This window comes from Rana temporaria, chromosome 3 (assembly GCF_905171775.1).
Source record: "Rana temporaria chromosome 3, aRanTem1.1, whole genome shotgun sequence".
Classification (NCBI taxonomy): domain Eukaryota; kingdom Metazoa; phylum Chordata; class Amphibia; order Anura; family Ranidae; genus Rana; species Rana temporaria.
Genome location: NC_053491.1, coordinates 388,476,278 through 388,493,452, shown reverse-complemented (window position 1 = coordinate 388,493,452; position 17,175 = coordinate 388,476,278). Strand labels below are relative to the sequence as shown.

Genomic DNA, 17,175 nt, shown 5'->3' with positions numbered 1-17,175 from the left:
GCCTATTCATTGTTGGCACTCTCTCTCTTCTCCCCTGCAGTTGCCACTGATTGACACAGGGGAGCTGGATCACATAATCAGACCAGAGCTGAAAATAGGTACATATACAGTATACATCTTTCTTACACAGGTTAGTCATTATAGGTGTTAGAATGGAGCAGTTTTAAGACTAGTTAGGCTTAGCCTGGACTACTACTTTAAAGTATACTCATCTGGCTATTTACAATGTAAACGCACAGCTCAATTTCGGCATCTGCAGAGATCAATGAATGCCCACGTATTCTCGGGAGTGACATCACCTCGGCCTGGCAAATCAAAAAATAGCCAAAGATTGGAACCCAGAAGATATCAGAGCCCAGCGGTGAGCTCCTGGACAACGCATTGCTGGAATGGAGGAGAGTATAGTTCCACTTTAAACTAACCGTAACAGCAAGCAAGAAGTTACTTTAGATATTTAGCGATCATTTCCTTTTATGGTTCGTCATGCTTACTTGTGCCTGCATGCCCAACGTATTTTCTGAAAGTGAAAGTTGGGCATTTGGAAAACACATGAGATGCGCAAACACGTTTAACCCCTAGGCGCTGAGCGCATGCAAATATGCAGCCTTTCGGCGACCGGGCCTTGGCACCCAGTGGCCGCATATATTTGTGTGCAATGGCGCCAATAGTGCTGTGACAAGAGTGCATGCCCTGCATGCTCCCGACACAGTTACCGGCAGCCAACTGAAAGCTCCCGTTCAATGCCTGCAATCGGGAGTTTGCCAATCATGAGACCACCGTGACAGCCAATCACAGCGGTCACATGGCTATAAGCCCCACCCCACTTCCCGGCTTTCTTAAGGCTACATGCACACTGAAGCAAATAAACTATAGTTTATTGGAGTTTTGGCTTTTTTTTTATGTTTTTAAAGCCCATAAACTGAACTGTATGTTAACCTATGTTCCCATGCACACCTGGGCGTTTTTTAGTGTTAATGAGCTTTGGAGTTTATTGGCTTTTTTCGGAACGCCCGAAATTTGCGTTCAAAGTGCTGTCTTTCGATGGGAAAAAAAAAACTAAAATACGCAAAACGCTGAAAACGCCAGCTTTTTTTTATCCATTGAAAAAAAAAAAAAGCTACACTGAAAAACGCTGATTAAAGCTATTGCAAAAACGCAAAAAAAAAAGGAAGGCTCCCTGCAAAACTACTGGCGTTTTGTTATAGCTTTTTTTAGCTTCAGTGTGCATGGAGCCTAAGCCCTTAAGCGGCTGGCTCTAAGGGGTTACATGCTGAAGTATTGGTGTTTACAAAAGCACAGTTGCAGAAGTCTTTCACTTGTATGGCATGGCACATATGGCTTACCTGGGAAGGGGAAAGCACTAGGAAGTTATGCTAGGCAAATAAAATGGCGGATAATGCCCCATTTGCATGAATCCTAAGGCTTATAAAACTTCCCATATGTGTTTATTAGATTAGAACATAGTTAGGTGGGTAGTTTCACTTTTTATGCATTTTCTCTGGGTTGTATATAGGTTCCGGTGTTTATATTTTAGGTCATCTTGTGACTTGCTACAAAGTTACAATGTTGGATTCTGTTCACTCGGGAACAGAAGACTGAGGAAATGCTTCTTCCTATCGGTGTTCAGAAAACCGGTACCCTTTAGAATATGTAACCTAAGTGACGTTCCATCGTGGCCATCTTGGTACACCCACACTCGTCCGCAGTAAGGCTACAGTTAGAAGTCTGCAAGCAGACATCTTTTTACACCCTCCAAAGTCTTTCATTTCACACTTATTTTTACCAGTAAACTCAGCTTATATAGTGAAATACAGTATTTTGAAATCCGGCAAACTGTTTTGATGTTGGAGTTTTAAAAACAGCAGTGTTCAGATTAGCAAACCTGTGAGATCAGCAGGCTTGCCGAGACATTTAAAATTCAACATCAAAACAGTGTTAAAGTGGAGGTTCCCCCTAAAAAAAAATTCTAACAATACATTCAGAAGCCTGCTTACACTGCGGGTAGGCTGGTCTTTTTTTTTTTTTTTCGTACATACCTCGATATCTCCGTTTCATCCCTCGGCTTCCGGGTATGATTCTTGTGGGGCTGGGCGGTCCTAGTTGATTGACTTTCCTCCGACCGACGCATACTTGACGTCACGACTTTCCGAAAGAAGCCGAACGTCGCTGCGCAGGCGCCGTATAGAGCCGAATCTATACGGCGCCTGCGCTTCTGTCGGAAAGTCGTGACGCGCAGTATGCGCCGGTCGGAGGAATGTCCATCAACTAGGTCCAGCAAGAATCATATCCGGAAGCTGAGGGATAAAAAAGGCGATAACGAGGTATGTACGAAAAAAAAAAAAAAAACCCAGCCTACCCGCAGTGTAATCAGGCTTCTGAATGTATTGTTAGAATTTTTTTTTAAGGGGGAACCTCGACTTTAAGGACTTCCAAATACTGTATTTTACTATATAAGCGGAGTTTACTGGTAAAAATAAGTGTGAAATGCAAGACTCCGGTGGGTGTAACAAGATGTTCACTTGCCGCCTTCTGACTGTAGGCGTACTGCAGACGATTGCTGGTGTACCAAGATGGCCACGACGAAACGCCACTTCTGTTGCATATTCTGATGGGTAGCGGTATTCTGATAAAACACCTGCAGCAGACTGATGACATCATCTCAACCAAAGTAAAGTCACTAGACTAAAGTTCAGGGATGTCTTTTTAATGATAAAAAGTGGAGTTTTTCGAAGCATGATGTGGTTGCAGAATACGTGACGTGCCAGGGATTTATCCATGCAAACTTGAAAAGTAATTGAATGGCCATTTTAAAAGCAGACTCTCTACAGGATGCCCGCTATTACCTTCATCAACCATAAAAGTCTTTCCTGTGCCCCTCAGAATTCTCAGTGGACAAGGTCATAGCAGCTGTCAGGCTTCAGCAATGAAAGTCATGGAAAGTCAGGCCCCAGTAATAACGTGAAACAAAATTAGTGTGGGGCACAAGAATAGATTTTCTGGTAACAAAATATCAGGCATATCAGATGGTGTCTTTTTTTAAGATGTAAAAGTAAAAAATGGAATACAGGTTTACTTTAAAGCAGAGGAAAAAAATAATGAACCATCAAATGTTCACCTGTGGGTTTTGGGCTCTTCTGGCTGGTTTTGGCGTATTCTCGGCTTCCTATTCTTGAAGAGTTATCATTGCGCGTGCGTCTTTCCTGCTCCACTAGTCGGTCTGTGCTGGTGGAAATGGGTTTCCAGAGAGGGAGGATGCGGGGACACGGCACGCTGTTGCCTGCAAACACACAAGATGATGGTCACATGAGAGCAGTACAAAGACAGAACAAAAACTGTACACTTGTGTTCCTGTGTCTAGCTTAGCAGGGTAAGGATGTTTTTAGACAGGTGAAGATTGATCTGTTCACCGACGTGATGTGACCTGCGAAAAACTACATTTACCATAGAAATTATTGAAGGGCTACAGACAGCCACTGACAACTGTCAAGGTCAGTGCAGGAGGGTCATATCCTAATGCCATCTTAGCAAGCCTAACAGGGAAGCAGAGAAGGAACATTCTTAAAAGGTGAACCAGAATTCATGTATGTCTAGGGCAGGATGACCACATTATACAGCTCTGGACACACTGTTTACTGGATAGAGGTGCTATTATCCAGCACATCAGGTTTCCTACAGTGTACTGTACATGTGCTAAAGAAAGGAAAAAGCAGGGTGACTTATCAGTGTGCCGTTCTTTGATTGCACATCCAGCAAACTGGGGATATGTTCTGACCCAGTGTTCTTGATGAAACTGTGGTGCCGCTGCAGTGGGGGTAATGCAGGGGTGTCTGGATCACAAGGCTAACTTAACTCACCTTTGGAAGTGGGAGCAGGTACCCGTCAAAACCAAGTAACTGTTCCCCCTTCCATGAAAGGTGCCAAATGTGGCAGTGGAGGGAGGAGGCAGACAAGTGGAGCTTCCCCTTTTGGGTGAAAGAGAATTACAAAACCTTTTGATAGGTAAAACCTTTAAATTTCTTGCCTGGAAATCAGCTTCACTTTAACACGGACATTTTGGGGTTGATTTACTAAAATTAAAGAGTGCAAAATTTGGTGCAGCTCTGCACAAAACCCAGCTTTCAGGTTATTTTTGTCAAAGCTTAAAAGGAGTTTTCCACCTTTTTTTTAAGTTTATTAAAAGTCAGCAGCTACAAAAAGTGTAGCTGCTGGCTTTTAATAAACAGACACTTACCTGCTCCACGTCTCCAGCGACGCGCCGGCCGGGGCTCCGCTCCTCGCCGGCCGGCGTCTTCATTCTTAGTGTGGGCACCCGGCAGTGACAGCTTTCGGCTATACGGCCGGGCACCCGCTGCGCATGCGCGAGCGGCAGTGCTCATGCGCGAGCGGTGCCGTCCGATTGGACAGGCGCTCGCCTACAGGGAGGGGCTGTGAAAAGGCGATTAAGCTAATCGCCGTTCCAGCCCCTCGGCGGAAGGAGGAAGTGGGACAGGAAGTCCCCTTCTCCTGAAGCCCCCACTCCCCCCCCCAAAAAATTACATGCCAAATGTGGCATGTAAGGGGGCAAGGAGTGGGTTAAGCGGAATTTCCATTTTTAGGTGAAATTCCGCTTTAAGCCTCACACACTGCTATTTTTTTTTTTTCATTTAACCCAGTGATAGAAAACTGACAATTTAGGTCGAAGCCGCTGTACTAACAATCCAATGTCTCCCCTGCTGTGTTATTGTGTTCTGACAGGCGGACAGCACCCCTGTCAGAACACTCTTGTCAGCACTCTCAGCCATTGGCTAAAAGCAGTGATCGGGAGAAGGTGGGCAGTTCTTTTTTGGTCATGCCCCTATGACAGAAGCTGGACAGGCTGCCCTACACATGGGCCAAATGTCAGCTGGATTCTTTTGAACCAACCAATGCCGTCCGACATTCGGCCCGTGTGTACTAGGTTTTAATTGAACAAGCCGAAGTTAGAAACCGATTTGCTTCCATGCACAGTCGCACCAGATTCCCCAGTTCTAGTAAATAAAGCCGTTTGTGTACAATGGATATCACTATCAGCTCTTCAACAGACACCATAGTGTTAAAGAGGAACTAAAGTGTAAAATTAAAAAAAAAAAAAAATGTGAGCAGGCAGGCTCTTTATTGCACAAGAGGCATAGCATGTCTATTCTGCAATAAAATAAACGTACCTTATCTGCAATCCTCCTTAGGATTCTCAGCATACCTTGGTGCCGGCTGGACTGAATGAACGCCTGTGAGCATCCATAGCAGTTATGTCATTCCAGTCCAGCCAATTAAAATGTCCAAAGATCCTGAACATGTCAGCACTGGCTAGGAAGAGGGAGGAGGGGAGTTTGGTTCCCCTTCAACTCTGAGCTGCACTCAGAATTTTACTACTCATTCAGTATATGCAAAGCGCAGTATGGAGCCAACCGAAAATTCTCTACATAACGCTCCAGACAGCACTCTGATTGGAGAAGAGGCCAGCCATTTAGATTTGAGAATTCATGTGACTGAGCTCACTACGACCCTCATTCCCCCCCCCCCCCCACACATTAATATGATTCGGGCTTTGTATATGATCTCACCTTTTGTACACACAGATTATATATATATATATATATATATATATATATATATATATATATATATATATATATATATATATATATCTATAATCTATACACAAAAAAAATAAAAAATACCAAGGTACGAAAAAAGTAAACACGGAGGCCCAGATTCTGAAAGGGCTTACGACGGCGCAACGCAATGTGCGTCGTCGTAAGTCCTAATCTGGCCCGTCGTATCTATGCGACTGATTCTTAGAATCAGTTACGCATAGATAACCATTAGATCCGACAGGCGTAAGGCTGTTACGCTGTCGGATCTTAAATGCTATTTTTTTTTTTGCCGCTAGGTGTCGCCTCCGTCGTTTTCCCCGTCGTGTATGCAAATTAGCAAAATACGCGAATTCCCGAACGGGTCGACGCAGTGAAGTTACGACGTTTACGTTAGATTTGTGACGTGTAAAGTTGCCCCTGCTATATGAGGGGCAACCAATGTTAAGTATGGCCGCCGTTCCCGCGTCGAAATTTAAAAATTTACGTCGTTTGCATAAGTCGTCTGTGAATGGGGCTGGAAGCCGTTTACGTCGAAACCAATGACGTCCTTGCAACGTCATTTAGCGCAATGCACGTCAGAAAATTTTAGGGATGGCGCATGCGCAGTACGTTCGGCGCGGGAACGCGCCTAATTTAAATGATCCACGCCCCCTACCCGGCTCATTTGAATTAGGCGGGCTTGCGCCGGGGGATTTACGCTACGCCGCCGCAACTTTACAGGCAAGTTCTTTGTGAATAAAGCACTTGCCTGTAAAACTTGCGGGGGCGTAACGTAAATGACATACGTTACGCCGCCGCAGTTTTACGCCAAGAATCTGGGCCTGAGAATACAAAAAGACAACCTCTCCGGTGATAAGTGATGCAATGTTTTATAACAACTATTACATTGTGTGGTTTATGGTACTTTAGTAACATATTCACCCAGCTAGCAAGAACTTTGCTTCCTGGATATAAAGTATAGTACTGTACTTGAAATAACGTTAAGCAAAACAAGATATGGAACATATAAGAATACCATTTATTGGAACATAAATAACATAAGTAACAAGGTCCGAATTTCTGCACAGAACTAAAGGGAAGTATACATTGTACATTTGATTATACCTCAATTTTGGATACACTATATAGAGCCAAATCTATGTGAACTCCTGACCTTTACAGCTATATAGGCTTGTTGGGCATCCCATACTAAAACCATGAGCATGAATATGGCGTTGACCTCCCTTTACAGCGATAACAGCCCTTACTTCAGCTAGGTCAGTGAAAGGGGAATTAGAATTGGTTGCTATGGGTGACTACACCATACTTGTTGCCTGAGTAGGCCCCAGCTGAGGCCTTTAGTGAATCATTGCCTAGCCCACAGCAATTATCTAATGAATTAATGATTAGATTGTTCTTAACCACATGATGCAGCCATAACACACATACATAATACACATACAAAGGGAAAACCTCTACACAGGACACGGAGGAAAGCCTCATCTGCAAATAATCAGGCCTGATACAGCCATTTTCATTCATCCGCTATTATCTCAGCTCCCAGGAGAGAAAGATGAGTAAATTCTGGATTTTACAAAGGTTAATGGAAGTCCCTCCAAACTGCATTATCATCCCACACAGGGACAGATAATCCCCTCTGAGAGGAAGACCCTGACTTCCGGAGCAGCATCCTCTGAATTATAAATTGACCAGTGAACAGAGTAAATATTGGTTTTCTAAATGAACTGGGAGAATTTAAACATATTTTCAATGCTCCAATTAAATTCTTCTTTTCGAGCTGGGCAAAAATGTTATCCATCATCGAGATGTTCCTCTGTCCACCCAATAACCCCCCCCCCCCCCCGCCCCTTTAACCACTTAAGGACCGGACCAATATGCTGCTAAATGACCCAAGGGGGTTTTTACAATTCGGCACTGCGTCGCTTTAATAGACAATTGTGCGGACGTGCGACGTGGCTCCCAAACAAAATTGGCGTCCTTTTTTCCCCACAAATAGAGCTTTCTTTTGGTGGTATTTGATCACCTCTGCGGTTTTTATTTTTTGCGCTATAAACAAAAAGAGAGCGACAATTTTGAAAAAAATGCAATATTTTTTACTTTTTGCTATAATAAATATCCCCCAAAAACATATATAATTTTTTTTCCCCTCAGTTTAGGCCGATACGTATTCTTCTACCTATTTTTGGTAAAAAAAAAAATCGCAATAAGCGTTTATCGATTGGTTTGCGCAAAATTTATAGCGTTTACAAAATAGGGGATAGTTTTATTATTTATTTATTTTTTTACTACTAATGGCGGCGATCAGCGATTTTTTTCGTGACTTCGACATTATGGCGGACACTTTGGACAATTTTGACACATTTTTGGGACCATTGTCATTTTCACAGCAAAAAATGCATTTAAATTGCATTGTTTATTGTGAAAATGACAGTTGCAACTTGGGAGTTAACCACAGGGGGCGCTGTAGGAGTTAGGGTTCACCTAGTGTGTGTTTACAACTGTAGGGGGGAGTGGCTGTAGGTCTGACGTCATCGATCGAGTCTCCCTATAAAAGGGATCACTCGATCGATGCAGCCACCACAGTGAAGCACGGGGAAGCCTTGTTTAAATACGGCTCTCCCCGTTCTTCAGCTCCGGGGAGCGACTAGAAACGAATAGCCGAGCCCTTGTCCCGAATCGCTCCCCGCGGGAATTCGACCACCGCATGTAGCGGGGGGGGGGTCCCGATCGGACCCCCGAACCCACGTCTAGGCAGGGACGTACAGGTACGCCAATGTGCCTGTACGTGCCATTCTGCCGACGTATATGTACATGCGGCGGTCGGGAAGTGGTTAATAGTGCAAATTTGATTTTGAGTGCAGCACCACCTGCAGCTGAAAATGAGTATCACATGGTGACCGCTGAGATTTAATAATTAGCTTTATTGTATCTGAAGTTGTTTTGAATGTCATATGTAATACTACATCACGGTCTGGCTTTTGTTGCATGTAAGATGGCATCAAGAGAGGGTCGGGCACTGGTCAAATGTTGGTGCAGCTCACAGACCCTCTTTTTTTCAATCAGGTAATTTTTTTTTACTAAACATGATCAGTACAAAGACAAATACGAAAATCAGAAGGAAAAATTACTGATAACAAACAATTAAATACACAAACAAAACAAAATCTAGTACATCGCAGACTGGATATTTGCAAAAAGCATAGTGCATTCGTACATAAGAACCGACTCACAGGTCATAGAGTACCTTCAGAGAATCTAGTTAGCAATTACATAGTACCTACTCAAACAGAAAATTAGCTTTTCCACTATAGGTAAATAACTGCTTCCCTGGGACTTTGTACAGTAGCCTCTCGTATCTGGAACACTTTAAGCCACTACACCTGCTGCGGCTGCCGCCAAAGAACAGTCATGCGTATCTTAACTATTTTCCTCTATGTCACTAGAGGGGACATCAAATAGCGAGTTATTAGAGTCCACCCATCAGGACCATATTGTTTAAAACTTTTGGGGACTACCCCTATGTTTGTACATACATTTTTCTCTCCGTAACGTAAAGTTAGGAATCTCACACCATTGTTTATATCCAAGGGTGCGCAGCCTATTGCATTAGGGTGTGCACCCCAAAGCTCAAACCTATTTGCATGTGTATATACAGTATACTGATGGTGACAGCAGAGCGGTGGACGGTGTCAGTAGGGCAGAGATTGGTGTCAGTAGGGCAGTGGACAGTGTTAGTAGTTTTTAATTTTTATTATATATTTTTTTTATTTTAGGAGCCCCATTAGGGAGCTTTGGTGTATTTCTGTATATTCCAGTGTGTTACTGCACGTTTAATGCAGCATATTTCTGTGTATGAGTGCACGTTTAACGTTGTATATTTCGGTGTGTTATGTGCCATTTAATGCTGTATTTTTCTGTGCATTACTGCATGTTTAACGCAGTATATTTTGATGCAATCTGCACCACATAGGGTGATTAGGGTGTGCCCAGGCACACCTGGCACACCCTGTGCGCACGCCTATGGTTTATACGTTGGGGGTGTAGGGGATATCCATTTTTGTAATATGATTTTGCGAGCTAAATTTAAAGCGGTGGTTCACCCTTAGAGAGAACTTTTTAGCCTTAGATTCCTGCTCGTTTTGTCTAGGGGAATCGGCTATTTGTTTCAAAATATGAGCAGTACTTACCCGTTTACGAGATGCATCCTCTCCGTCGCTTCCGGGTATGGGCTGCGGGAATGGGCGTTCCTTCTTGATTGACAGTCTTCCGAGAGGCTTCCGACGGTCGCATCCATCGCGTCACGATTTTCCGAAAGAAGCCGAACGTCGGTGCACAGGCGCAGTATAGAGCCGCACCGACGTTCGGCTTCTTTCGGCTACAAGTGACGCGATGGATGCGACTGTCGGAAGCCTCTCGGAAGACTGTCAATCTAGAAGGAACGCCCGCTCCCGAAGACCCATACCCGGAAGCGACGGAAGAAGATGCATCTCGAAAACGGTAAGTACAGCTCATATTTTAAAACAAATAGCCGATTCCCCTAGACCAAACGAGCAGGAATCTAAGGGGGAAAAAAAAAATTTAATAAATGGGTGTACTCCTGCTTTAAGGATCTTGTCCACACATAATGTTCATATCAACTGGAAGCACTTCTGTGACAATTCCCAAAGTGCAAATTTAGTATTTACTGCCACCCTCATGGAACATGAAGAATTTAAAGTTGTAAACACCCTTTCCCAATAGCGTTAAAGTTTGGGGCAGTGCCAAAGCATGTGGAAAAGGGACCCCATTGGCTGAGGCACAGTCACAAACCCTCTTCAAGGAAACCTATAGAGATTGACAGTAATTGCTATATTAGCACTTGTCGACCAGTGCCTATGGTACCAGGGTTAGAGGGGTCAGCACAAAGCCTCAAAGATGACAATTGGTATAACTTTTTCGCTGTTTTATTTTGAAACCAAATTAATTCTGAATTCTAGCATAAGCCATACCTGTGAGATCCCTGAGGAAGGGAAGAATCTCTGTAGTAGTCAGCACTACTGCAGTGATTTCCACAGGTGGCTGCAAAATGAACACAGGAGATCACTTGCTCGGTATGGGTGCATTTACAGAATGCCTTGTATTTTTCTCTATGAACAAAATTATTCTCGGACTGCATAAAGTGGAGACTTTGATGCCACCACCCAGCTTTAACACCTTGTCCAATCTTGGTCTTTACACCCAAGGTAGTGCTTCATACAACACAGTTTCTAGTAGAAAATTCTAGCATTCATTTTTAATAAAATAATTTACACAACATAATAGGCAAAACTTTACAAAAGGTCATCATATTTTAGGTGTGCTTAGGACAACCTACTCTCTGAATACAGCCCATAGGTGGACAGTGCTGACTCTCGTTTAAAAAAAAAAAAAAATGCTAGTTATCTAGCTGTTGCAGCAACCCAAAGGCTTCTAAACGCTATCTGGTATCTGGGGAATTTAGAATGTCTGTCGTCGGCACCCCTTAAAATTCTGTTGGGGGTGCAGCATCAAAAGTGTCTCCCGGCTGGCAGCTAAAAGAGGCAGGGGATGCAGCATACAATTTCCCAGCACAGGTACAACCCGCTCCGAGTATGGGCATTCCTCTTTATGGCAGGTCAGAGTTGGTCTTAACCACTGGACCAGGCTTTTTCTGGCACTTTTTGCTAGAAAATGACTTAGAACCTCAAAACATTCTATATTTTTTAAAGCAGAGGCCGTAGTGAATAAATTGATGGGTTTTGCCATTTTTTAATGTCATTTGTATTTGCACAGCAGTTATTCAAATGCAAATTGTTGGGGGGGGGGGGGACTTTTTTAAATTTGAATGCAAAAAAACACAAATACATAACCCAAATTGTTTAATAAAATCTGAAAGATGATGCTATGCCAAGTAAATAGATACTAAACATGCCACGCTTTAAAGTTGCACTGACCTGTGCAGCGGCGACAAACACCACATGTTACTATCCATAGGTGATGCTTTTAAAGCCTTTACAAGCTAGAATTACTGCCCATGATCTGACGTTCGGGCTGATACCTCACATGTGTGAGACAATCGTTGTCTGCGTGAGTGTGGGACGGATGCATCTTTAGACCTTTGCATGCAAAAGGGGCACTTTTTCTTTTTTCCCCACAATTACATTTATATTTTTTATTTTTGTCTTTTTTACACGGTTTTCATTTTTTTTTTTGTTATCACTTTTATTGCTGTCACAATGAATGTAAACATCCTAGTGAGAGCAATAGGCAATGTTACAGGTATTCTGTACCTGATACTCTGGGCACAGTGAGGCTGCATTTGATAGGCACAGTGAGGCTGCATTTGATAGGCACAGTGAGGCTGCAATTGTTTTTTTTTATTTATAATTTTTCAGTTTGTTTGCACACCCCCCCCCCTCCCCCAATACATTTTGAGCACCAGCGGCCACTGCTCCTGTTTGTAATAGCAATCGAGTGGCTAGTTAGCTGCTCCAATTGCTATTACAAGAGAGCTGACTGTTGGCTCTAAAAAAAAAAAAAAAAAAAAGAAGAAGTACCGGTGTCTTGTCGAGCTGGTTCCTCCATCGATATGGTTCCTGCCTCGACTGTGCAGGCGCAGTAGGAGGCCATGGAAATCTCAGAGCCTCAACAGCTGATTGTCAGCTTAGACAAGCTCGCTCCCGCTGCCTGAAGCCTGCTTATACACTAGTACACGCCGCTCTACGCAGCAAGGGGCGGATGTGATATTGAGCAGTGCTTTTTTGATTGGTTATCCACGCCGCTCTATACAGCAAGGGGCTATATCACATCCACCCCTTGCTGTAAAGAGTGGCGTGGATAACCAATCAAAAAAACACTGGTCAATACCACATCCGCCCCTTGCTGGCCCTTGCTGTGTAGAGCAGGGTGTATAGAGTGTATAACCAGCCATCGGGAGCGAGCGCGTCTACAGTTGATAAACAGCTGTTCCTGCTCTGAGGTTTCCGTCGGCTCGGGAACCATAGCGATGGTAGGAACCAGCTCGCCAGAACACGGGGATGATGCCTGGAGCTACAGGCATCACCCCAGTATAACCACTTGAAGGTCAATGACCTCCCAGGTACATGACCATCAGTTTCCTAAGAAGAGAACTGGTGGCAATTCTTTTCGACTTGTTTGCTGCCATAGTGATAGGTTCTTAAAGTGGCAATAGTAAGAACTACCTGAATGTGCTGCTCATATTGATAAGGTTACCAACACTGGTGGTAACCTTATCAAGCGGCCAGTGGCTTATCCATATATTTGCAAATGTGTGCAACTAATCCTCTGCTTTTAACATACCAAGTTAGACAGTCGAATTCGGTTTGCAATTTGGTTGGTAAGTTTGAGCCTGGTTATTACGCTATACAAGTTTATTTATTTACTTATACATACTGTTTGCATCAACTCGCATCTCATTTAAAGTCCCAACCCTTTCTCTCTTTCAACACTGGTGCAAATGCTCCGGAATAAATTGCAGGTAGTTCTTAAGGGAATCACCGCCAAAAAATGGTCATTGGCCCATTTTGAGTCCCCCTATATAAGTCACTGGCCAGGAACAAGTATGCAATTAGTTGTCATTTTAACTTACTGAAAAACTGTATTTCAAATGTTTCTAATACAGGGTCTTTGCCTCAGTTGGTTATTGAGTAACTAAAGCTACATTTTGAAGAAAGAAAAACAAACAAAAAGGCATGCAATGTTTAAACAATACACATAATTAGCACCATGCTCAATGCAATGACCAGAAATAGCAAAAGACAACTCAAAATCAACCTGTATTGAGGAAGTGATCGCCGAGCTATTATCACATTAGTGACGTGTGAAAAAGGATTTACAAGAAACAGATATGGCCATGAGAAAGAGGATGTATTTTGGTGCTCCATCATGCTGAAACAAACTGCGACATTGAACACCATGTCCTGCAAAATAATGTGCAAACCCTGAATTTGTAAGGGTGCAATGTCAAGTCATGGCCAGTGGAATATATAATTGTAACGTCTCAAATTTTAGAAATGTTTTGAAATACTGGAAGATTTCTTACCAACTGCTCATTTTTGTGTGTGTGTGTGTGTGTGTGTAACCCATGCATCCAGTTGCAATTGCAGTTAAAGCACTCTCCACTCTTAGTAAATCAACCCCTAAAGCCTAGTACACACTAGTGGTATTTTCATGTTCAACCCAGCAGGGCTGAACGAAAAAACCTGAAAAGTTGGAGCCGCTGTACTAACTATCCAATGTTAGAACATCGATCTCCCCACTGTAGTTTTGTGTTCTGACATGGGTATGGCTCCCCTGCCAGAACACTCCAGTCAGCACTCTCAGTGGCCAGCTTCTGTTGGACTGGCTGCAGTACACACAGGGTGAATGTAGGCTTAATAGGTTTGCACTGATACTAATATCGGTGCCGATACCGAGCATTTGCAAAAGTACTTGTGCTCATGTAAACGCTCTGATGCTTGACCTGATACATGGCAGGAGGCCAGTACACCGGCATTCTCAGTGTAGCAGGGAGGGCTGGGCAGCCTCACAGATAATCGATGTGGCCTGGGAGCAGTTACAAGCACTGATCATCCCCGATTGCCCCGTGTCCTTCCCAACCCCTCCTCCGGTCCCCCCTCATCCCTCGTCAGGATGAAGTGCAGAGGAAGGAGCTGGTAAATCTGTCATTTATTTGCTCCTTCCTTTTCTGAATGCACAGTCAATGAAAGGGCCCCGGGGAACCTGTCCTCAGTCCCTTTCCCTGTCTCAAAGGGGAGATGTTGGGGGTCTGTTTAGACCCCTGATATCTCACCAAAGCACCCCCCCCCCAACAGGGTTGAAAAAAAATTTAAGGAAAAAAATTGTAATAAATAAAATATTTTAGGTCTCATGCAGTAGCTTTGCAGTGAGTTTTTTCAATGGTTACAGTTTTGGCAATAGTGTTCATTAGCGTTTTTCCGCACTAGTGTTTTTTTGCATTTAAAAATAAAATACTGGATCAAAAACATAAAAAAAAACACTGGTGAGCTGCGGTTTTAAGCATTTATCAGCGATTGACGTTAGAACGTTTTTACAGCTGAAAAACTCCTCTCAGAACCCACAAGCTTTGGGCCAGATTCTCAGAGCAAGTACGCCTGCGTATCTACTGATACACCAGCGTACTTTCAAATTTGCCGCGTCGTATCTTTAGTTTGAATCCTCAAACCAAGATACGACGGCTTCTGGCTTCAATCCGACAGGCGTACGGCTTTGTACGCCTTCGGATCGTAGGTGCAATACTTGGGCGCCCGCTGGGTGGAGTTGGCGTCATTTTCCGCGTCGGGTATGCTAATTAGCTTTTTCCGTCGATCCACGAAGGTACGCGCGGCCGTCGCATTCTCTTACGTCGTAGCTAGTCGGCTTTTCCCGGTGTATAGTTAAAGCTGCTATTTCGTGGCGTATAGACTTGCCATGTTAAAGTATGGCCGTCGTTCTCGCGTCGAAACGGAGCATGCGCATTTCAATCGGCGCGGGGACGCGCTTCATTTAAATGAATTACGCCCCCTACCCGCCCAATTTGAAATACGCGCAGAGAAATACACTACGCCGCCGTAACTTATGGCGCAAAATCTTCCTGGATTCGACTTAGAGCCAGGTAAGATACGGCGGCGTAGCGTATCTCTGATACGCTGCGCCAGGGCAATTCCATGTGAATCTGGCCCACAATTTTTTTTTTTAAAGCCAAAAACCGCCCCAGACAAAAACTGCTGATAACAGCCTATGTGGGCACACCTGAGCTCAATTTTGAGTGGCATGGCAAAGACTGAACACTTATGTACATGTCATTTTTTTTGTTTTTTCATTTTTCATAAATTTGCAAAGATTTCAAACAAACTTCTTGCACGTTGTCATTGTGGGGTATAGTTTGTAGAATTTTGAAGGTAAATAAAGAATTTAATCCATTTTGAAATAAGGTTGTAACATAACAAATTGTGGAAAAGTGAAGTGCTGTGAATACTTTCCGGAGGCACTGTATACACACACACACACACACACAGTCTCAAATCACACACAGAAAAGATGTTGAGTGTAAATACTACCGCTTTTCCCACCTAACAAGATTTGGTCACCTTACTTTCAGATCCATGTCTCTTTCACATTCTCATAGGTTCCCCATTTTCTTATGCTTCCCTTTTTTTAAAAAAAGCTTTAACCCTTTCGCTGCATGAGTTAAAATGTTTCCATTTTCTGCACACGTTACAGCACATATTAGGTCTGAACATTCCTAAAAATTGCCAAATTATATTTTTCTGAAAGTAATGAGCTTGTAGAGTAAAATGATGGCAGTTGTCACATGATAATTGTGCTATAGTTTATTAAATTTATATGATTAAGACATACACTCAAATTAAGCGTGGGTTCACACTGGGGTGACCTGGGATCCGACTTCAAGTTGCCCCAAGTCGCGAGGCCGAGAAAATGAATGGAAGTGAATGGGAGCCGTCTTAATATACACTACTGAAGTCGCTCCGACTTCAGAAAAGGTTCCTGTACTACTTCAAACCGACTTCTAGGCGACTTGTACCCATTGATTTCAATGGAAGTCACCTCCAAGTTGGATCCCCGTTCACAGTGAGGCAACTTTACAGGAAGTCGCCCCAGTGTGAACCCGTTCTAAGGCAAGCCCCTCCCTCCCACAGGGGAACTCCACGCCAAATTTTAAATAAAAAAACAGCATGGGTTCCCCTCCAGGAGCATACCAGGCCCTTAGGTCTGGTATGGATTTCAAGGGAAACCCCCTACACCGAAAAAACGGCGTGGGGGTCCCCCCCAAATCCATACCAGACACTTATCCGAGCACGCAGACCGGCCGGTCAGGAAAGCGGGTGGGGACGAGCAGAGCATGCTGGGGTGGAGACGACAAAATTGTCTATGGGTGATGCTTTAAAAACCTTTACAGCTCATTAATATAACAGTGAATGATGGCCCTAGAATTAAGATGGTCACCCTGGCATGAGAGACAATGGGGATTATTTACGAAAGAGCAAATCCACTTTGCACTGCAAGTGCATTTGGAAGTGCAGTTGCTGTAGATCTGAGGGGGGACAGGAAAATAAAAAACATAGTTTTCCTTTATGTACAGTATATTTTTTACTGCAGGGTAAAATATCTCCTATACAACACTAAATCGGTCTATGCAATGGTTTTGGATGGAGCTGACCTTTAGTGGGAAATAAAATAAAGCACATTTTCTATTTGCCAATTTAAGGTACTGTGAGCTTTAAAAATAAATAAAATAAAAATACAATATTTAAGGGGGCAAATTAAAGCAGTTTTTTTTCCAGCAGACAGTTCATGTCTCACTGAGGATACAATAGATGCTCATTTCCTATCAGCACTCCAAGCACAATAAAGCTGTTATTACTAAGGTTAGACATGCCATCTTCACTTTCCGCAAACTTCTCAACCTGGGACACATGTAGCCCTCCAAAATCCTCAGCGTTCCCATTTCACAGAACATTTCCTTTCTACAAATGTGGACAGTCATGCCATGCATAGCAGCTGCCTTGTATGAAAGATGAATGCA

At 43.4% G+C, this 17,175-nt stretch overlaps 1 protein-coding gene across 5 annotated transcripts in view; it reads right to left on the bottom strand.

Moving 5' to 3' along the window:
• The window catches only part of FGD4 (FYVE, RhoGEF and PH domain containing 4), a 199,529-nt gene that overhangs the window by 50,195 nt on the left and 132,159 nt on the right, over window positions 1-17,175 (bottom strand). For 4 of the 5 annotated variants that reach the window (XM_040345761.1, XM_040345760.1, XM_040345763.1 and 1 more), the window contains exon 2: window positions 3,116-3,277. In XM_040345761.1, coding sequence (XP_040201695.1) covers window positions 3,116-3,277 — 162 coding nt within the window. Of the gene's footprint in view, window positions 1-237; window positions 317-3,115; window positions 3,278-17,175 lie in introns of those variants that run through there. The other variant, XM_040345764.1, reaches the window with a different exon arrangement.